Source organism: Salvia miltiorrhiza, chromosome 1 (assembly GCF_028751815.1).
Source record: "Salvia miltiorrhiza cultivar Shanhuang (shh) chromosome 1, IMPLAD_Smil_shh, whole genome shotgun sequence".
NCBI lineage: Eukaryota > Viridiplantae > Streptophyta > Magnoliopsida > Lamiales > Lamiaceae > Salvia > Salvia miltiorrhiza.
The window spans coordinates 68603435-68627039 of record NC_080387.1 but is presented as its reverse complement, the minus strand read 5'-3'; the positions used below and the strand labels follow the sequence as shown (position 1 = coordinate 68627039).

Below are 23605 nucleotides of genomic sequence, written 5' to 3'. Positions count from 1 at the left end.
AAACACTTTATTAGCTTGCATTCAATGGTAAAGCCACAGCCATGATAGAGGACTTCTTTTAATCATCACCTCAAGATTTCCATGCTCGGTTCAATATAAGGATTGTAGGCAGGCTTGAACTCAAGCTTAGACATCCCTGAAATTGAAAAGATGGAGTCACCCTTTTTAACAATAAGTCCATTTTCCTTGCTACATATTAACTAGATTATTTAAGTAGAGTGAATATGTATTGAATATCAACGGAAAGCTTGTATATTTACCTATCCGAGAGAAGAAATCTTCAAGAACTATTCATTTATTAAAAAATAAATTCATATCTTCTCAATGAAGAGAGTGAGATACATGACAGAGTTCTGAAAGTGAAAACAAATGATTATGGAAGATATGATCCTGCGCCAGCTTTCGTTAAGCCTCCTTTCAAACTCATTCCCAACTAATATTCAAACTCCACCACCACCGACATCATCATCGTATAATATATATCTATATATATATAGTATGTAATATATGTGAATCATAAATAACTAGTGTGTCACAAAAATATATACTAATGAATGTATGCATGTATTTATACGATGAATGTTGGGTTTCGTATGTCAGGCTTTTCAAGCCACAAATATATATATGTAGGATGCTATATGTGAAATATTATGACTTTATGAGGTGCCTCGTTTTAATTTTGCATCTAATTATGTGGGTATGTTAAACGTACATAGGTTTAATTAATTTCATGAATATTTTATTATTACTTGAAATGTTATGAGGTACTTAGCTCTATACTCCATCCGTCCACGAAAAAACTTTATAGGAGGGAGCGACACGAGTTTTTTAAAAAAAAGTTGTTTGGTGTATTGAGAGTGGAGAAAAGATTGTTGAGTGTATTGGAAATGGTGAAAAAATTGCTTTAATTAGTACTCCCTCCGTCCCATTATTCATGACACGTATTCCTTTTTGGGTTGTCCCAACCTACATGACACATTTCCTTTTTTGGAAAAAATCAGGGGTCATTTAAGTATTAAAAAAATTGCTAATTACAGATTTACACTTAAAACACACCCTTAATTATTTGTACTTTTTCGGACCTCAAACAATTTTATTCCATTTTTGCTCCCTCTTCACTTCCGCCGCATCGTGAACCCTAATTTTACCTCCCCTCTCTCTCTCTCGAATGTTCCGCCTGAAACCTCAACTCTTCATCATCCTCCTCTCCTCGTCGGCTTTCTTGGGTTCCGGCAGCCGACCTCTCTGCATTCGTCTCTCACCGTGCCCGAAAATACCTTCGCCATATCCCCCCAAATCCCTATGATTTAAACCATTCGTCTCTCACCGTGCCCTAGTTCTTTTCTGAAAATATTATCTGAGGGATTTGGGTTTCTTTTGGCCGTGATTTGTTTGATTTCGCCGGTTAAATGTCGAGATTTTACCCTGATCTGTTCGATTTTGACTGGATGGCGTCTTTGCAAACGTGGGTTGAATTGACGGTGATAGAAGATAGATGCAGAGAAGAGGCGGCTCGCCGAGCTTCAACCCAAGAAGGTAAACGGTCGATTTCTCCATCTTCTCCCTGTCCTTTGACGAATTCCGGTGAACAGCCGGTCTCCGCTTCAAGTTTCATGTCTGATGCTTACCCTGATTCATTCTTCTTTTGTGAGGAAAATTGGGAGCATCGAAACATGAGCGATGCTGTTGAATCTATGATGCGGATCCTGCTTCCTGCGTTCTTTTTGGTGAGATCTGCCCTATTTTGGATCTTTTCTTTATGGTGATCTGTGATATGTGGGATTATGTTGCAATTGTACTGTGGGAAGTGATAATCTGTGGCTGAAATGATAGTATTATGCTCATTCTATAAATGTATTCTGTCCGAAAATTTGTAACATCGATGATTACAATTTCAGATTGTATGAGATGATCTGAAAACTTGATCTTGCATGTTCCCTTGTTGATTATGGTTTGGTTTTCTATGGTCTAGTTGATTTGGATGGCATTCTTAAATGTTGGATCTGCTTGAAGCAGTGTGCATTTCATTCCCTGTGTTGGATCTGCTTGAAGCAGTGTGCATTTCACTCCCTGTGTTGGATCTGCTTGAAGCAGTGTGCATTTCACTCCCTGTGTTGGATCTGCTTGAAGCAGTGTGCATTTGTGCATTTCAAACTTGTGCATCTGAATTTCATTAGAACTTTGCAAGCATAACATACATTACAAAAACAACAAAAAGTGTGCAGCTGTGCATCTGTGCATATGTGCATCTGTGCATTACAAAAATATGTGCATTCACTTTACAAAAACAACAAAAAGTTTGGAATCCTTGAAATCTTCAATATCCACTTGTGCCCCCTTGAATTTGTAGCTGCTGCATGCTACAAGCCAGCCCATCTATTGTGCCTCCAATCATGCCTATAGGCAGATGCCTTAAGAAACCTTCACTCCCATTAATATTCCCCTGCTCAATTAGGTAAGCTATGCATTCCCTAACAAGCCTTGAATCAACTTCAAGGTTTGAAGGAAGCATATCCTGCCTAATCAAGGCATCCTTCTTCAAATGGGGAATTTTGTAACAGTTTTGACCTTTTACCTTGAGTATTTCAATCATGCAACTTTGTAGGCTAAGAAAAACCTTATTCAAGGTTTGTGCACTTAACTGATCAAATGAATTTTTAACTGCCATAAGTAAGTCACTGACATTGTTGCAAACTGATTCAGTTTGTAGCGATTGTATCGCCCTGAACCACCCCAAATCATTTATGTTGGTGTCGGGTGAGTTTGGTGGTTGATGCACCAGGTGTATGTCAAAGCCATCACTAGAGGCAGCTGCCCTGAAATCAGGGTCGTTGTCTTTAATGTGTGGCCGCGCATTATCCTGCTGTATGTAGATGACTTTGCTAGCAAAACTAGGCCACTTTGCCTTTATAGCAGGAATAATCTGAAATTACAATAAAACATGTATACTAAGCATCTCACATTACATGAAAATATGGATTATAAGCAACTGAAATTCCATGTATACTGAAATTACATGGGAATATGGATTCAAATCATCTGAAATTACATGAAATTATGGATTATAAGCAACTGAAATTCCATGTATACTGAAATTACATGAAAATATGGATTCAAATCATCTGAAATTACATGCAAGCATGGATTATGAGCAACTGAAATTACATGTATACATACTACTCATAAACTGAAATGATTTGGACCCCAAGCATTTTATTTGAACATTCCTTGCATAAATCATTCACTTGCCATACCTTGTTAATTAGGCAATCCTTCACCACTTCTTTGGTGATACTTTGAATGGGTTTCCACTCCATTGTGCCTGCTGCCCTGTTCTTACTCTTCCTCTTTGCTGGAACCAGTTCAGTAAATGGAAAAATGCCTATTTTTCCATCAAATATGCATTCTCCATCAGGGCCAAAGATAGGCCTACACACTGCACACATAAACATCACCTTCGTGATGAATTTTTTGCTTTTACAGGTTCTATGAGGCTCACTCTCTGCAGGGGTTAAGTAAAACCTTTGGTTGGTTTTGGTTATGTAGAACCATTTTTCATCAATGTGGATTGTGTTGTGCATGTTTTTAAATGTCACACTCCTCATAATCCTATCATACTCTAGGGCCTCTAATGAAAACCGTAGCCTAAGCAACTTGTTAGGAGCCGTAAGATCGGGTTTAATAGCATTGGAATGAGCTTTGATCAGCCCTAGCTTAATCCATCTTCCTACGGTACTTTTGCTACATTGAATCCCACATGCAAGCCTTCGAATGGTAGATCTTTTGGACAAGTCTAAGTTGGCAATTAACTGTAAATCTAATTGCACTCTCTTTTGTCTTGGTCTTTGTATTTTTCGACTCATGGAACATATTACCTCACCCTTCTGTATTTGCTTTTTTGCAGCTGCCCATACCCGATTGATTGTGCTTCGTGAGCTGCTCCATTTTGCAACAGCTGCTGAAATCTTCCCTCTAGCAGGCTTCCCTTCCTTGCTGTCTTCAAGGAGGAATTGGATTATTGCTGCCCTCTCAAATGTGGAGAGATCTTTTCTCCTAGCCATAGTGTAGTTTTTGTGGTTTTTTTGGTTTTGAGTTGTTGTAGCAGCTGCTTAGTTTAGTCTTTGTAAACTGAATTGGTCTCTATTTATAGAGGGGAGAAACCTTGTAAAGTGTGGGAAATTTAAAATTCTCAAATTTTCAATGAAAAGGCAAATTGGAATTGGTTTCTGCCGCCAGAATTTTAATGAGTTTGCACACTTTTCTTTTTGCCCCAAGTTTTACTTTAATCTGCACAGGTTCATGTTATCCATTTAAATTTAATGTTACAGGTTTAGATTTAAATTTAAGACTTAATGTTACGGGTACAGAATCTAAATTTAAGACTTTAATTTAAATTACAGAATTTAAATGTCAAATTTAAATTTAAATTAAATTAATTAAATAAATATTGCGAAATTTAATTTAAATTACAGTAATTTAAATTAAAATGCAGAATTTAAATAACTTAACTAAAAAAATCTTTAAATACAAACCTAACTAAATGGACCACACACCTTTACTCCTTAATCTACAACTCCTTAATCTCCGTGCCGAAAAGTTTTGTCCCATGAATAATGGGACGGAGGGAGTATTAAGAGTAATGAAAAAGTGAAAAGTAAGGGTAATGAGATATTTATAAGTAGTGGTGTATAGTCCAAAAAATAAGTAAGAAGTTCTTTTGTGAACGTCCCAAAAGAGAAAAATAGAAAATTTTCTTTCGTGGACGGAGGGAGTATGATTAATGAAAGAATTATCAACTTTCAACTAGCGAATTCAAATAATTTATAATTATACATTAGTGTTATATTTTGCATGTCATTGTGTAAGCGCACAATAGTCTATAGATGTACAATTGGCGTATAATTTATATATGAGACACACTCTTATACGGTTATGACAATTTTATAGTTACAATAAAATTTTATTTTCATTCTGTCAGAACTCTGTCATGTATCTCACTCTCTTCAAGGGATGGGTGACTGTTTTTAGTGCTGATATGATATCGGTTGAGATGTGTAGATTTCCCGAGCTAGGCATGTCAGTGTGGTGTATCATCCAAGTTACTTTGAATTCCTCAAGTCTTGTATCTATCATGAAGATGAAAGGGTTGCAATAGAAGGATTTCGGTCACTGCAAGAGTTGAGAGACATCAGTTTTAGCGAGATTAAACCTGCACTGTATCTTATACAGCAATTTTGTTGTGTTTCTCCCAAGCCTGTGCTAAGGTTTGGTGCTTTCAGGGCATTGCAAAAGGTTGGTATTTCATTTGTTCACTCTAGGTATTTAAATTCCTAATTTCTAATCTTGCTTTCTCCTCTATGTAAGTTGATCAAGTTGAACTAATCTTTTCTCCAATTTGCTGCTAACAAATCATAATAATTTGTATATTTCCTCAAATCTCATTTTGATGTAGCAGGTGTGTGCGGCGCAGAGACGGACATGGGCAATTCCTAGAGATTATATTGCAACTTGTCGGGATGAGAATGCAATCAAGTTATATCATGCGGCCTATCATCGTGTAGATCATGATCCATATATCAATCTGCATTTTTAGTTATTCATGGTAATTAATGGTTAATATTTGTTTTTTGTGAATAGGAGAAAGAGGCTCCAGCAGAAGCAACTCAAGTGATTAAATCTCAATCATATGCAATTAAGGAAGCTTCTACGCATAACCTTAGAAGGAGACAAGTCTGATTGGAAATTGGGATCATCATCTGCACAATCTGTAATTAATTAGGTTCGTGCGTTAAACCAAATGGTCTAAACTTAATTATGTAATTATTAGCCATGCCGTAGCAACAGAAAAAATCTTATTCAGATAAGATGATGATTGATCAATGTCAACAATTCTGAATTCAAAAAATGTCACGCCGATTTTAGCCGTTAAAAATCGAAATACAAAGCGTATAAAGCTGAAGAAATATGGTGATAAAGTTCAAATATTTGCAGAAATATCACATAATTTTAGGAGTGTGGGATGTCAAACTCCATTTCCTAATTCTGAGAAACTCCAATGTGAATTAAGAGGGTGACGATCATCTTTGAAATAACTGGTTCAGACACTTCATTGGATACACAAAACGAAAGATGCTTAACACTCCCGGAAATTTTCTAGTTCAACGGAATTCCCCGGCGGCAAGGTGAAGATGAAGACTGATTGAGTGAATTAAATTATATACAAAAAAGGATTATGAAGCGAGGAAAGGATTATATACTGAAAACAAAAGTTAAAAAAAATGTTGACGTGAAAAAAAGGGTTAATAGCCAAAAAAATACATGAACTATCATCAAATTTGCAAATTGCACACGACCTTCAAAATTAGCCCCAGAATACACCACCTTTCGATTTAATTGTAATTTGCACATGCGTTGACCATCATCTTAAACGTTGTTGACGTGGCAACCGGAAATTGCAGACGTGGACTAACAGCCGAGCATGTAAAACGACGTCGTTTTATCAAGTTTTTCTAAATAAAAAAAAATAAAAATAAAAAGGAAAAAAAAAACGTTTCTGCTCTCTCTCTCTCTCCACACAGAGACGCCACTCCCTTCTTCCTCACCGGCGTTGCCGGCGTCGTCACCGGCGTCGTCGCCTCACCTTTCTCTCGCCTCTCACCCTCCCTCTGTAACACACGCACAACCCAAAAAGACAAGGAATTCAAACAAAAACCAGCCCAACAAAACCCTAGATCTGTGCAAAGGGAGACGCTCTGTTCATGGGCAATTCGGTGGGGAAGAAATCCACCCCAATCCACCGCCAGATCTGCAATCCACCGCCTCGCCACCGCCAGATCTGCAATCCTCCTCCGCCTCTGAAGCCTCTCGGTTCGCGCGGACCTTGCTATTGGGGATCTGCAGCCATGGCGCTAGCTCTTAGCGGTGGAGGAGGATGAAGGCTGCGTTGAGGGAAGAGGACAGAGATGCGACTTGGCGGAGGAAGACGGAGTAGGTGAGATGGGGGGAGGTGGCGGCGTCGATGAGGAATGGCGCCCCAGATCCGCCGCCTTTTCCAGACACCGAGCACCACCTCTACCTCCACCTCCACCGCACCGCACCGCACACCTTCAATTCACCGTCATATCTGCAAAACCCTCAAATCCCCTAAGGTCCGACGCCTGATTTTGGTGGAAGAGCTGGCCGGCGGTGGTGGAAAGCTTGAGGAAGGAGAGGAACGACGACACTGTGATTTGAGAGAGAGAGAGAGAGATGATTTTTTGTTTTTTTTTTAATTTTTTTTAATAAAAATGGCATATGCATTGCCAAATCAATTAAATTGCCACGTGTATTGCCACATACAATAAAAATGTCACGCGTATAGTCCACGTCATTGCCGGTCAACTTTAATTATGGCCGGAGTTCTCGCCGTGTGCAAATTACAACAAAATCAATAGCTCATGTATTCTGGGGCTATTTTTGAAGGTCATGTGCAAAATGCAAATTTGGTGAAACTTCGTGTATTTTTTGGCTATTAACCCTGAAAAAAATAGGAAATTGAGAAAAGCATAGTAAACATAAGGGACTTTGTATATATCATCCATTAATAACATAACCTACACACTAACCTAACATATATATCACACACTAATTACTAACTGCATCAGTCTAACATAGATAAAATCCACCGCTAGTACAATAAGCATATATATATATATATATATATATATATATATATATATATATATATATATATATAGGGTCGCATTCAATGGAGACCAATTCTTATATAGAGAATGAAGACCAAATCAAGGCCATTCATCTCAATCCAATCAATGATCTAGATTATTTCCTGATTTGATTTTCATGTAATTAAATAATGGTTAATTACATTTATTTAATCCAAAAAGGGCAAAAACGTCCACTCAAATCCACGAATTATGGCATCTGGTTGAACAAATCCCGAAAATTATTCTCTTCCAATTATGGGATCTGATCCGTCAATGAACATAATAGATGAACATTAGTATGTTCATTGTTTTCCTACGAACATTTCAATGAACATTAGTATGTTCATTGGTTTTTCTACGAACATATCGACGAATATCAGTATGTTCATTGGTTTTTCTACGAACATATCGACGAACATCAGTATGTTCATTGGTTTTTCTACGAACATATCGACGAACATCAGTATGTTCATTGGTTTTCTACGAACATATTAACGAACATCAGTATGTTCATTGATATTTTCTGCGAATACTTCATTGACGATATGCAGATCTGCAAATCCGGCGACGGCGCGGCGCGACGATCGCCACCACAAGCGTTCTACCATCGTCGTCTTCAACGGCTTCACCTTGACGACGCCGGGGGAGCAGCAGGAGGAGGAAGAAGAGATGGAGGTGATAGGGGAGGGAGGCGGTGGAAGGGAGAATAGAGGGGATGGCGGCGGAGCAGAAGCGGCGACGGCGGAGAGGAAGGCGGCGGAGCAGTAGGAGAGATGGGGGCGGCGGAGCAGCAGAGATGGAGGCGGCGGGGGAGGGGGGAGAGTGATTGAGAGAGAGAGATAGAGAGAGAGCGTGAATGAGAGAGAGTGAGTGAGATTAGGGTTAAATAGAAAATGACATGCTTAACCTTTTGATTATAAAATAAATGAAAATTAATAAAATTAATCAATTAAATTACCACCATTAGATTAAGTTAGATCAAGGAACCAGATTTGGTCTTCATTCTCTATATAGGGGAGTGGTCTCCATTGAACTCTCCCATATATATATATATATATATATATATATGTGTGTGTGGGAAGGCTAAAATAAGAACGCTTCTTAAAATATAAATTAGGAATCATTTTCAGCCCTTAGATCATCAAGATCTACAGTTGATTCATCACCTTGTTGGACAAATTCATGGTCCTGAGTTCGAATCCCAAAGGTAGCTAAAAAATATTTTTCGCAATTCATGCCTTTATACAGTTTATTCATGCGTGTTATACATAAATTTCATGCATTTTTGCTGGTTCGTAATTCTTAAAATAAGGGTGGTTTATTGAATAACCGCCCCCTATATATATATATATATATATATATTCATCTCTTCTCGTTCTTCTTAATTAACTATCGACGGTAAGAGGCTAACATCGATCGTACCCATGGCCTGCAACAAGATAACAAATTCACATTATTAACATTTATGATGAATTGAACATTTATGATGAATTGAATTAATGATGACAGAAGAGTAACAAACATCATACATATGGCGAGCTAAAATAAAAACACCTCTTAGAATATAAAACAGGAACCATTTTCAACTCTTAGATCATTAAGATCTATGGTTGATTCATCACCTTGTTGGCTGAATTCATGGTCGCGAGTTCAAATCTCATAGGTAGTAAAAATTTATTTTTCGTAATTCATATAGTTACACAACGAATTTATACGTGTTCTACATAAAATCCATACAATTTAAGTAGTTCTTATTTTATATGGTAGGAAGTGTTTATATCGTAGTCCTCCCATGTATATATATATATATATATATATATATATATATATAGGGGGCCGCTCCAATGAGACCCCGTAATTTTAGTGAGATCTAGGACACGATCTGGTGCGTTTATTTTATCAATCCTATGGCTGATATTGTATCTGGAGGGTGATTTTTTTCGCAGGGTTCGAATCCTGGAGGGAGCAGAATATTTTAAATTTTGTTATTCATCAGTATATATTGCATTGTTCATCAGTATATATGTCTTATTCATTACGAATTTTTTAAATTTTATTTTTCAACAGTATATACATCTTGTTCATTAGATGTACATTTTGTTCATTAGTATTATATGTCTTATTCATTGTACTCATGTTACACGAAAAATAGGGGGTCTCACTGGAACGCGCCCCTATATATATATATATATTAATTTACTTTTGCATATTACTCCATCTGTCCTACTATAAGTGGCTCAAAACTTTTTGGCACGGGAATTAAGGAGAAGATGTAAATTTGTTAAAAGTGCTAAGACCCACACTTTTATAAGGGTTAAATTTTTTCATTTATAAAAACAAATCACTTATAATGAGATGACCCAAAATGGAATACATATCACTTTTAGTGGGACGGAGGAAGTAATTTTTACAATTAATATAAGTTTTTCTGGACTTTTATATATAGTGTTGCCACATTTTAACCAAAACTGTCGGTTTCGGTCCGAACCGGCCCGCAGTCAACAGTTTTGGCCCGAATCATTGACCACGGGCCAGAACCAATAATATGTGTGGACTGGTTAGGGGCCGAAATTTTTGGAACCATGAGCCGACAGTTAACCACCGAGCCAGACCGATTGACCACCGATTCAACGCGGCAAACAAGGCGGTAGGGCTAAGCGGCAAGCGGGCAGGCTGGCGCGCGATCTCTAAGGCAAAAACCAGTTTTGGGTGGTTAATCGACGGTTTCGCTGTGCCGCCCCTCCCCTACTCCCAAACTTCAAACTAGGTATTGCATACTGAGCTATAATACGATTGCCATATAATATGCTCATGGTTCTTCAATGGGACCCCATATGAAAATGCTTCTTCATATACGGTTTATGGCCAACTCCTACAATCGCATGCAGTACTAGTCTCCTCCTAAGGTTATGAGTAGAGATTTAACCACTTTAGTTGCTTCTGCATGAAGCCCTTTTTCTAGTAACAAATATTAATGAAAGTGACGATCATCGTTAGGTTTTCACAAACTCGAGTCTATATAAACTAAGCCATAACGAGTTATCAATGCATCACTCATTTCATCACTTTTAACATTTTTATTTGAAAATAGCTTAAGACTTTCCTCAACAAAAAAAAAATAGTTGACAATATGGCTAGCTCAGTTTCGGCAGACTATGATATGCGCATTCATTTTGTCGCCTCCATCCGACATCCGCTTGTCCTCGAGACTCTGGAAGACAAGCGGCAGTATGTCACCTCGGGGATCGACAGGGCAGTGGAGCTGATGGGCTGGGTGAGAGACAGCGACGGGAGTTGTGCGGCGCTCGAGGAAAAAGCTGTGGACTTGATGGAGGGGATCAAGTCGATGATGGGAATGAGCATGCTAGCTCACACAGTGTATGGTCAGGAGATGTGTGGACTGACCTCGGAGCTAAATGAGGTGCATGTGGCTGCAAAAAAGATTGCGGGGAAGGTAGACGATGAAATTGAGAATCTTGGCAAACAAAATGTTCGTGATTTATGTTTGATAACCTTAGGATTCCTGATTAGTCCACTTCGTGCTTCTCCCCTGTGCTTGCCAAAAGGCATCGTTGCTGCCACGTTTCAGATTTGGCCAGAAACATATCAGATCAACGCGAAGATGACCATTAATGTCTCTCATTGAAATAAAGATAGGCGCAAATAGAGGTGGAGGTAAAGGTTGTTTTTTCACCAGAGCCTTGGAGAGTTGGGCCATAAACTGTATATGAAGAAGCATTTTCGTATGGGGTCCTATTGAAGAACCATGAGCATATTATAAGGCAATTGTATAACTCAGTATGCAATACCTAGTTCAAAGCTTGGGAGTAGGGGAGGGGCGGCATAGACCTTGGGGGCCGCTGAAGTACCTCGACATATGAAAGCATTTTTTGCCTTCGAATCTTTTGGATAAGAGAAGAAGCAGCTGCTATTAAATTGAAACCCTTTTGGACCTTTTGGATAGGAGAAGAATAGCAAATATGAGAAGTTAATAATCAGCATTTTACAGAAGTCTTGATTAATATTTGTTTTTTCAACAATAGGATAAAAAGGGTCCATGCAGTGGAAACAACTCAAATGGTACAATGAGAAGTTACACACATATACCCATTGCTAGTATATAAAATTAGGCTACAATCAGCATATATGACAATATCATTTGTCTCTTCTCGTTATCTTTTATTAATATCGAAGGTAGTTGGCTAATATTTTTTTACTCGATTTGAAGAAAATTTAAAATATCCAAAAGTAAACATACATAATTATATTTTCCATGGGTCTATAATTAATTGTTATGTTGTGCACGTCAATCTATATGATGTGCAATAACAACTGCAGGTGTCTACAAATAAAAACTAGTGTTTTCCATTTATTCGTCTGTTCGTTTTTGGATGGCATCGTCAAATTAGCCAAGTATATATATATATATATATATATATATATATATATATATATATATATATATATCTTTTGGTTTGCTTATTTGGGATTTAGTTGTTTATGATAATTAGTGCACGTGTTTGGTAGAAACTGGATTAAATTGTGATGTATATGATTTGTGTTTGTACACTACTTTAAGTTGACGCATCGAACCACCCTAGCCAAAAAGCTACGACCAAAGAAAGAATTTGGATTGGATTGGATTGGCCCAAAAATCTATCAAGCCAAAAACCATGGTTCAATTCAATTTGAAAATTGAGGTGTCATTAGGCCATTTTTTTGGGAAGGATGAGAGAGGTTGGACTCACTGAATAAAATATTCTTGTATTAATTTATAAAATGTGACAAAAAAAAATTAGAAATATGCACGTTCAAAATGTATGCATATTTTTTTTTTGGCCATAAATTCTATTCGTGCAAAATTGACCCCATTTGGCCTATTTTTTTTTTTTTTTTTTGGAAGAGGTGAGAGCGGCTAGGCTCACTAAATAAAGTGTTATAATTTTTTCGCATTAATTTATCAAATATGACAAAAAAAAATTAGAAATATGCACATACAAAATGTGTGCATATTTCTTTTTTTCTTTTTTTTGGTCATATTTTAATGCATCTGAAAAATTCGTGCAAAATTAACCCCAAGATTTTAAGAAAATAAATAAAAGTTTACAACATAAATTTAAGAGTTAATTAATTAAATTAAATCAAGACTTTGCTCAATTAAGTTTAGAATATTTATATGACCATCTAATTAAATGTTAAAATCATTATCTAATTAAAACTTAAAAGTGATAATTAAATATTCGATCGTATCTTCCATGATTGCAATAGCTAATTTTTATGATTCTGATTGTCATTTTAATAATTTCAATTGTCCAAAATATTAAAAAAATTAAACGAAATGTTATACTAAAGCGATCTACAAAAAAAAAATGACGCAACAATCTTGGCAAGAAAAAATTAGGGTTAAGTAGTAACTATATTCCTAACGTTTATAGCAAAAAGCAATAGATTCATAACGTTATGTTTTGTGCAATTAAATCCTTAATGTTAATAAATTGAGGCAAATAAGTCCCTAATGTTAACAAATTGGGGCAAATAAGTCCCTTCATCTAATGGTTGCAGGCGTAATTTGTTGTCTTTTAACTTTGAATTTGTAGGTCGTGATTCATGTACGGCCATTGAATAACATGGAGAAAAGCAATTTTGGTTTCAGTAGATGCCTAAAGCAAGGCACAAAGCATAACCTGAATTGGACAACCTGAGACGTGGTTTATGTTTGATCATGTAACATGTGAATGAATAGACCATAGGTGTATTATTAGTTTATTACAAATGAATTTTATGATGGAAGGGGTTGACTAATGTTTTTTGTATGCATGAGACACTTTTTAGAATGATTGGCTTTCCCATGGTAGCCGGTTGGCAACTATCTCACCCGTGTCAAGAAATCCGATCGACTACCTATTTTTTTAGATTAATTAACATATTTATTTGTTGAATTTGATGTTAATTTTTCCAATTTATAGATAAATATTCTCAGTTTATTTTTCGAAGTTAAATAACGAATGAATAGCCGAAAAAAAATATTTTCAAAAATTAAAAAATGTGCATTCACAGTGTCTTTTTAGTTGCTTACGACCAATTTTATAGTGTCTTTTTGAATTGATGATCTTTTATGTTTGGGAGATATGGAGAGTAGCAAATATGGGATGTTCGTTTTTGGATTGATCACTTTACAAACACAGCATATACAAGCTACCTAAACATACTGACACAAACATACACACACATAAGGGTAGACAGATTTGAGTAGTGATGTCAATTCAAAATAATCTGCATAAGATATGTTAATTATCAAACCATCAAAATAACAAAATGAACAACAATATTTTGAACAATCTGCAGTTGATGAAATACAAGTGTTCTAATATGACAACGAGAGTCTTTATAAAAGTCGGTAGTAACATTTTTTCCCATTTTTAGTTATATGAAATAAGAATGGAGATATAGTGTTATGAAATTAGTCAAAATTGCTGTCAATTTCTAAAATGACTTTGAAAGTTTAGTGCAACTATTGGTAGGTCTTATTGGCCATTATAAATTTGGAAGAACGATCTGTTAAGTAGCCAACATTGGCAACACGTACTGAAAAACATGCCAGAATATACATAGATACTTCCTTCCGTCTTATAACAAGTATTCAATTTTTTGTATACGAGAATTTAGATGGATATGATTAAAGAGTAAAAAGATAAAAGGAGTCCACTTTTATTTTGTGAGAGAAGTAAAATTTAGGTGAAGATGATTAAAAGGTAAAAAAGTAAAAAGTGGTGTAGTCCACTTTCCTTTTTTAGAAAGTAGACACTTGTTATGGGACGTACGGAATATATATTAAAGATAAAAAAAAGAATAAATAAATTTAATTCAAATATACAAATTGATATCTTTTTTTACCTATTATTTGCCAAAATATGAACGACCAATAACATCTTCAAATAATAACTTAAATAATTGATTCAAATAAATTTAATTAAAGAACTTGTGTGTTAGAGATCGACCTCCCAATCCAGTGTATGCACGAAAGAAAAAATTCTCGTGGATTAATTAATTGTTATCAGTTTATCGTATTTTATTTTTATTGTTACTTCTTTGTTAAGCCCATTAATACATGTATGGCCTTTGATTATTTTTGGAGGTTGGTATAGGTAGTGTTTTATGTTAGGGTCTGGACTATAGGCCTTGGTTTTACTTCCGTTAATTGAATCACGTAGTTTATCATAATTTATTTTATTGTTATTTCTTTGTGTATAAACTTTGGTTATTTTTAGAGGCTAGCATAAATAGGGTTTTACGTTAAGGTTTAAAGATTAATCAAGTTTTTTTTTTTAAATTCAATTTGTTACACCCAAAAAAAGAAAAAAAACACTCACTCTGGCCTTTTAATTGACTTGAACCCCCGACCTATTGGTTAGAGGAGAAGCGTCAATCAAGTTATCATATAATAAGAACAGCATCTCTCTGAAGGCCTCGATTTGAGAACTCAATTTTACTTAAATTAATTGAATCACCTTATTTCTATCATGGTGGCTTCAAATGTTTGACAGGATGCAAATAAACATAGCTTCAATAACCAATTTTCGAAAATGAAGAAACGCGACAAAAATATGAAAATTCGAATATGGAATTATCACTTTACCAACGCAACAAATATAGGATCAGTTGAGTAGTGAAGGTTATTCAATTCTTCTTTTTCGCACAACCATGCATTTGATCAATAATCTAATCTGGGTAAGGACTTGAGTAGTGGAGTTAATTCAATTCTTTTCTTTTGTTTAACATAACCATGCATTTGATCAAAAATCTAATCTGGGTAAGATACGTCAAACCATCAAAATAACAAAATCAACAACAATATTTTAAACAATTTGCTGTTGATGAAAGACAAGTGTGTTCTAATCTGGCAGTGAGCGTCTTTCAACTAAGTCCAAGGCGACATATCGGGTTTCTTTTAGTGAGAGACAGATCCACCTGCAAAACCGTAGCAAGAAATCAAATCATGCAACCAAGTAAAGATATAAGAGTGATAGAAATTAACCACTTTTGGGACTTGCAACATTAGAACTTTATTAAATATAGGTCGAAGTAAACAAAATGTGCGATATGAATACAAAGGGATCTCATCAAAGAAGTAAAATGCATGATTCATATAATAACTTACTAAACCCAACACCTTATTAAGCTTGAAAGCAAGCAATGCCATAAAGCAGAACATCTTACCTTGTGGCCGAAGAGATCTCTGATGTTGTCAATCCCGTAAAGTATCATCGTGGGCCTGGTAAAGAAAGATGAAATATAAGAGAACAAAGGTATTCAAATAGATCATGGCAGAGCCGCCACCAGAAACATCATCATCATTATATGAATTACTAAACCAAAATTATAGGAACAAAGGTCTAGTTGATATTCCCAGACCAAAACAGGTGGAGATGAAAGCACTGCTTACCTCTCAAGTGAAAGACCCCATGCTATCACCTGCACATCTTCCGGAAGTCCCATTGGCCGCAACATTTCTGGTCTAAACATACCCGAGTTGCCAATTTCAACCCATTTCTTCAGACCTTCGTGATAACTGACAGAAAAACATTATATTAGCTTGCATTCAATGGTAAAGCCACAGCCGTGATAGAGGACTTCTTTTAATCATCACCTGAAGATTTCCATGCTCGGTTCAGTATAAGGATTGTAGGCGGGCTTGAACTTAAGCTTAGACATCCCTGAAATTGAAAAGATGGAGGTCGCCCTTTTTAACAATAAGTCCATTTTCCTTGCCACATATTAATTAGATTATTTAAGTAGAGTGAATGACGTCATTGAATATCAATGGAGAGCTAGTATATTTACCTATCCGAGAGAAGAAGTCTTCAAGAACTCCCCTTAAGTGTCCAAGTGAAAGCCCTCGATCACAAATTAAGCCTAACAACAGGGCATAAAACAAAATATTTAGTAACACTTATTTCTCTAGTGCAATTCAGGGCATAACAGAAAAGGCAGTGCTAACCAGATGCAAATTGCTGACATAAGGAACTATGGTGATTCAACTTCCTAGTCAAATATAAATGCAAGGACTCAAAGTAATTACATCACCAGACGAAAGTATTTTAACTTCCAACTTTGACATGAGCCACCATATCAATATAGTCCAAATTTTAAAAGGATCAAGTGTGCATGACCAACTAACCCATCAAAACATTTGCATGCCAAAACATGATTAATAGATTAGGTCGTGACTGTTCAAACATGGAATTGAACATATCCAGAAATGTAACCTTCTATCTGGTGGAATTCAGCAAGATGAGTTCGATCTACTGCTTCGTTTCTGAAAACACGGTCTATAGAATAATATTTTTTTGGAGTAAAAGGTCCCTGCAAAATATATGATTTCCAATTAAACTTCATGCAAACAAAGCAATTACTGAGGAAAAAGTATCCTGCCATGCAAACTATATGATTTCCAATTAAATTTCATGAAAACAAAGTAATCAATGAGGAAAAAGTATCCTACCACGCCATAACTGCAGCACACAACCTAGATGCATCTAAACATGAGAGCAATACAAGAGTTTGAGAAGGATTTTAAGCTCAAAGGAAATGTTTAAACCACAGTTAGAGCAGGTTACTAACGTATGATATTAATACAAATCCATCAATAGAGGGAAATGTCAATATTGAGACAAAAGAATTAGCAAAAAGAAAATGCAGTAGACCAAACTTTACCAAAACTCGTATCTCACCTCTTGAGGTGGGGAGACATATCACCCAAGAAGTCACTCACATTTAAAACAAAAAAAAAAATCACTCGTAATGGACTACACGCCCTTTCAAAATCGAGAGAAGTTAACAACATACACAATTGAAGCATTTCTTACAATCCAACCATATCCAACTATGTGCAGAAGGCCCTAGTGGAAAGATAACTAGGATATAAGGCCAAGAAAAGCTGACCTGGGCAAGTGCATACAACATCCTGGTGGATACAGCAGTCGTGTGAGTCCGCAGAAGATTCTTGTTTGCCTCCTCTCTCTTCCAATCATATCCATACCTAGCACAAAAGGAACGTAAATAAGTTACTTGCATTAGGGTTGGGTTGAGCTAATTACATTTTTAATCAACGAATTGCCTACCCCCGGGAGCCATAGCCACCAGATTCATGAACTGTTTTAACTCGCTCGACATATTCTTCAGGCAGACTCTTTGTGGTCGAAGGCACTGCAAAACATCAATGACAATATGAAAACTGGAATGCACAAACCAAGAATAAAGATCTAAGATGAGATTCCAGCCACCTTTCAGAAAGAATGTATCATGTGAATCACGAGCCGGATGTTGTTGAGGTTGGAAAAGTGCGTCAAAGTTCCAGAAGCTGCAAAACCAACCAACAACTATCAGTGTTGATGGCAGTTATGCCATCAGTGATTGACTTTGCTTCTCCAATTTATTGCTCATGCAAAGAGGGGGAAAGATCTAGGAATACGAGTCGGAAGGCCCTTATTTCCACATTCATGAAAAGTTTAAATCCTTCTACTATACAACATTATTCTCTTTCCTTATGTGTTTTGAGGGAATCATGGACTTTATCAGTTTGAAATATCACCTCAAATGATAATAAGATAACACTAACTGTAGAAACTAAGTATTTGCATCAAAGCAGCATTTATATCATATCTTATCTGGAACAGCCGATGGAACTCTTCTGGTTCTCATACATATCTTAATTAAAATCTACTGAAAACAAACAAACAGATAAGCTAGAACCAAGTCTAGCTATGACTTCAGAAATATTATTATATGTACTAATTTGTATACCTGCTCTCCACATAATTGTTTGTTGGCATCTCTTCAAATCTGCACGCCGTAAATGAAGAATCAGCAATTATTGGCACATAAGCCATAAGGGATTATAGATTAAAAAAAAAGCCTCCTTGCTAAGTTGTCTGTCCTTACCCCATTTGGAGAAATATCATCTGAAGTTGTTGCTTAACCTGCAAGAAAATGAAATCAAAATATGTAATAAGTGAAATACAGAAACAATAATATCCAGATTTTACACAAATTTAACAACAATAGATGATCACGTAATCAGAGATGCCATTATCATTAACATTTTTCTGACATACAATCAGAAAGAAGATATGTTAAATTAGACAGGAGTAGTAGGTTCCATGCTAGTTGCATGACTTTTTCCTTGGAACTTTTGCAGAGAACGAAAAGAAAACAGAAGTTTTTACCAACACAAATATAATATACATTACTAATATATTGTTTCCCTGTTAAATGAAGCAAATATACTATTTAGTCATTATTATTTTATGCTAAAAACATTATATTCCACAAGTTAGTAAAATAACTTTTTTTGAAGAAACAAGATCCAGTGTAATGTTCTGGTCCCAAAATACTAGGTTCTTGTTATGAAGCAACATCAGGAATGAATATCTGCTACAGGCAGTCAATTACAACAATTATATTATATAAGGAAGTATGATGACCCTGCCTTGTATAACGGATGAAGACAGCCACCTTCAGTTGGTTGGCCCTTCGCAAGGAAGTTGTACTCCTTAAACTCAATATCCTTCCATTCATCCCTTCAAAGAAAAACAGGAAGATTTAAGCCGAAATAATACAACACCATTTGGATTGACAAATTTAACATATATGACCCTGAGAATGTTGTGTTTCCGAATGAAACAATGTTTTTAAAAAAAAGTAAAGAAGAAATATGCTATGAATAAAAAGGTCGTCCACATATCAGACACAAACAAGGATGGAAACATGTGAGATTAGTGAAATCTTGACCAAGGATATTATATCTACTCTGGTGTCATCTCCAGCAGAATTTCAAGGTCATACATACGTAAATTTTGCTTTTTAACCATCAAAACTGCAATAAAAGTTGCAGTCCTCAAGTTAATCTTGTTTCATACTTATGTGCATGCTAAATTTGAAAACACATATCAAGTATTATTGCCCGCATATAAGAAGGGTTATTCCTTTTTCCAATCTAAATCGGACTATATTATTAGAAAACCACCCTCAGAGTTAGGTCTAAATAAAAATCCCCCAGTTTCCAAGGTAGCATGCACCTCCCTAACATGTGTTGCTCTGATAAACCATGGCCATGGAGAAGACAAAGGAGTAGCACAACTACAGCTTGCAATGAGCAATCATGTACTTGTTTTGCAACTTTAATTAAAAGTCAATGAAAAGAAAAAAGTGATTTATTACCTCTGTAGATGTTCGCGAGTTAAATCAGTAGCTGCCTTTTTCCTCTTTGGAGCATAATTAGGACCTTTCTTTACCGAATAGCCTTTCCATATCCTAATATCGAAAAAATAATAATAAATATATAGCTAAGACACAAAGTAGAGGTGCACAGATTAAGGAGCACACAAAAACCAAATTACATATGAACCGAGGAAAACTTGACAGAAGCTAAAAGACAAGTTGTAGGTTATTACTGGAGACTAATAAGCCTTCTTCGCTTGAGAGCATCAATATCCTTAGCACCAACAGCCTGTAATTTTTTAATCGTATCAGTTTATATCAGAGGATGGAGATTCATACAGAAGTTAGTCAAAAATATCTTAATTCATAATGCAAAACAGATGCAAGGAGCACACAAATACTGCCATGGAGCTCATTTCTCATGAACTAAAATGTCTCCGCAGCAATTACCTCTCAGCATTCCTATCTTCGGAAAATTTTACCTCTATTCTGTTGGGTGACAACACAAAGGAGCAGATGCTCAAGATTAAGAGAAAGGATGATCTATTAATATGTGTTTCAAAAATTAAGGGTATAAAAGTGCATGCTTTGTAAATAAGATAGGAAGATGCCAAAAAATGCCGCATCCTGAATGAGGAACATTTATGCTTACTTGCATAAATCAACAGTAGAAGATTTCAGTTCTCGTTCTTTAAACGGTGGATCTTAGCAATTCTTCTTTTTTTAATTTTTTGGGACCATTATCTCAGCAATTCTTGATATCTGCTTGATAATCTTAAAGACACTTTCAATTTATTTTGATAAACTGCACAGTAAAGCTTTTATATTTATGTCCAAATTGCATCCCAGAAGACAGTAAATCGACAATACCAAGCACTGCACTTAAATCAAGGTTTATCGGTGTGCCCAGAGATACTATCACAAAAAGATCCATAGGCTAAGAAAGGAAAAGGAAGAAAATAAAGCATACAAATGAGTTACACACCTCCCCATTCTGAATCTGGATTAGTAACTCTTTCACTCTGTCTTCAACTTGTTCAACCTATATCCAATCATCGAAGTAAGAAATAGTCATGGGAAGGCCTATGATAAAACAGCTTATGAGCTGATGGAGATTGCGTTTTATGTTATGAATCTTAAAATAAGGAGCTGATGGAAATTTTGTAAGTATCCATATTAGATGACATATAGCATACTTAAAAAACCTTAAGATTTGGAAGTTGGAATTTATGAACACACATTCCGACAAAACATTTCAGCTAAATCTGATTGCAACTAAGTACTTAAGACATTCAGAATCAGCATTACCTTCCGTGATACTTGAGAATCTGCCAGTCCTATCCATTTGTTCTTCATGGCCTGTGCCCACCCTTTGTCGTAAATTAAGGACTTAGTGTTGTCCTGTGTACAAAAGGGTGGTGATCAACCAGCATTTACCATGGAGAAGAAAACAGCTACCTAGACACAGCCATGATTCAGCATGGAACGAATAAAAGTTGGATTGTGCTTTGTAAGAAGTAGTTTGCTATTCATATTCTTTGTCAAGGGCTGCTATTCATATTCTATTATGAAGTTGGAACTAAACTCATCTGTATATTGTATATCAAGAAGTTTTAATGAGAACTTTGTTGTAATCAGCTGATGCATTGAGTAGGAAGAGGCATACATATATTACACAAAACATATTTACAAAACAATCACCACAGTTATAAAGAAAAAAGAACAGACAAGCATACAAACAATATTGGTTCATGTTCTAAACTAATCGAAAACCAAATAAACGCTACAAGTAATAGTTGCGTACATCAAGATCCGCAGGCAATTTTGACTTCAAGATTTCCTGCAAAAGGAGCATCAAACAATAAGGCTTACCATCTGCAGCATCAAAAAATACGCATCCTTATAAATTAAATCATTCAATTACCTGCAACTTAGCTTTGGCGGTACCCTCTGGTGGCACGGCTTCAAAGAGTAGTACTTCAGCAGATCCATATTTAACATAACTCTGAGCCTCCTCCGAGAGAGACCATCTCTCCCTCTTGATATCCTGCACAGTTCCACAAAACACAATCTCCATCAGCTCTATCGCATTAATCTTCGGCATGGACAATCTCAATCCACACCACATTTCAAACTTCATTTTAACTGATAAAACAGCTTAATTGCTGTTAGATCAACTTAACTGAGCTCATCTAAAACAATACACTTTGAATTTGCAACTTCTACAAATCTCCGCAAGAGATAAAATTCCAAAAAAATAAAAAATGCTATTTTAAAAAAAAAAGTAGAATGCAGCAGCGTCGAGGAGATGAGGAATCTGACCGTAGCAACAACGAGACCAAAGCCGTTGAGACTTTTGATGACGTTGACGAGCTCTTCATGGTCGATTCCTTTCTCCTGGGCGAATACGCCGGAATCTGATATCTCCTGGTTGTGCTCTAGATAGCCTAGCACGGCTTCTTCCGCCATTGATTATCGGCGAATCGGCGGTGGCGCAATGGCAGAGTTGCAGAGCAGTTGCGCCGCCGCGAAACAAAGGTGAAAAAGGATAGGCGAAAAATGGGCTTTCAAATAGGGAAATATAAAAAATGTACCAAACTCGCCTCACACCATAGTTATAATTGTGATTAATGGGCTTGTTTAAGACTCATAATAATAGAATAAATGATATGCATACTCAACAATTGTGAGCGTGAAATAAATAATTACTTGTCTGTACTGTATGCAGTTTCAAGATTTTCAAGAAATTTATCTTCAGGCATATGCTTTTAGCAAAAAAAAAAAAAATTCATTTTGTTCTTTTATTTGAGAGTTTATTTATGCTTTCCAAAATTTTGAAAATAATGGTATCGTTACTTTATTTACAAAAATAGTTTTAAAATAGTTATTCGTTATCATTATTATTTATTGTTACTTAAATACATGGGTACTTTTTTATCAAAAAGAAAAATATATAATAAAATTTTTCATGAAATATTTTCCATTCTCCTTCGTTTACCAATTACTAGTATGTCCATTCGTGTGATACACGACGATCATCAAAATTAAATGATATATTTAAATAAATAAAAATAAATATTAAATAAGATTAAAATTCTGACTTTAAAAATATAAATTTTCAACTTTGTATAAAGTGTAATGATAATTATAATTATTAAATAAATTTAAAATTATTCGATAATGAGAATTAGCATTACGTAGTATTGTTATGGAGTGTTACGCGTTATAACAAATATATAAATATTTTCACATACAAACATAAATAAAATATTAAAAATTTTAAAAATTTCATAACTTATTTATTTTAAATTTATTTTTGATGATTTTTATACTATATTAAATTTAAGATGCATATTCAAAAAAAATTTCATGAATCATATTTGACGATATTCAAAAGAAATTAAAATATATAAAGAAAAGTAAAAGAAAAAATAGTGGAAAATTAGTGGGAGAAGAGAGAGAGAAAAAAAGGGGGGGGGAAATGGAGGGAAGAAACTCCTCTTTTATATACTCCCTCCGTCCCGCTCAAGATGCTACATATTCCTTTTTTGGCCGTCCCAACAAAGGTGCTACATTTCCATATTTGGAAAAAATAAGGGAATTTAAGCACTTAATTAACACTAATTAAGTATTTCTTTATTACATTATCTTTCCTACTTTATCACTTTATTATCTTCTCT

At 35.5% G+C, this 23605-nt stretch overlaps 2 protein-coding genes across 2 annotated transcripts; both read right to left on the bottom strand.

The window, feature by feature from the left end:
* Window positions 1-2317: 2317 nt before the first annotated feature.
* Window positions 2318-4574, bottom strand: LOC131012120 (uncharacterized). Its single transcript, XM_057940034.1, has 2 exons — window positions 3255-4574; window positions 2318-2923 (listed from the first exon to the last, which is right to left on the bottom strand). Exons 1-2 carry the CDS (start codon window positions 4059-4061, stop codon window positions 2318-2320), a joined length of 1413 nt encoding a protein of 470 aa, XP_057796017.1. The 5' UTR covers window positions 4062-4574.
* Window positions 4575-15467: 10893 nt separating this feature from the next.
* On the bottom strand, window positions 15468-22593 carry LOC131005378 (phenylalanine--tRNA ligase alpha subunit, cytoplasmic). The gene is made up of 19 exons (XM_057932324.1): window positions 22248-22593; window positions 21850-21972; window positions 21730-21765; window positions 21234-21326; window positions 20911-20967; window positions 20159-20214; window positions 19926-20018; window positions 19195-19285; window positions 18648-18685; window positions 18510-18548; window positions 17990-18066; window positions 17828-17912; window positions 17649-17745; window positions 16973-17069; window positions 16548-16619; window positions 16354-16420; window positions 16150-16275; window positions 15924-15978; window positions 15468-15674 (listed from the first exon to the last, which is right to left on the bottom strand). The coding sequence occupies exons 1-19, from the start codon at window positions 22392-22394 to the stop codon at window positions 15621-15623; spliced, it is 1503 nt and encodes a 500-aa protein (XP_057788307.1). The 5' UTR covers window positions 22395-22593; the 3' UTR covers window positions 15468-15620.
* Window positions 22594-23605: the final 1012 nt, after the last annotated feature.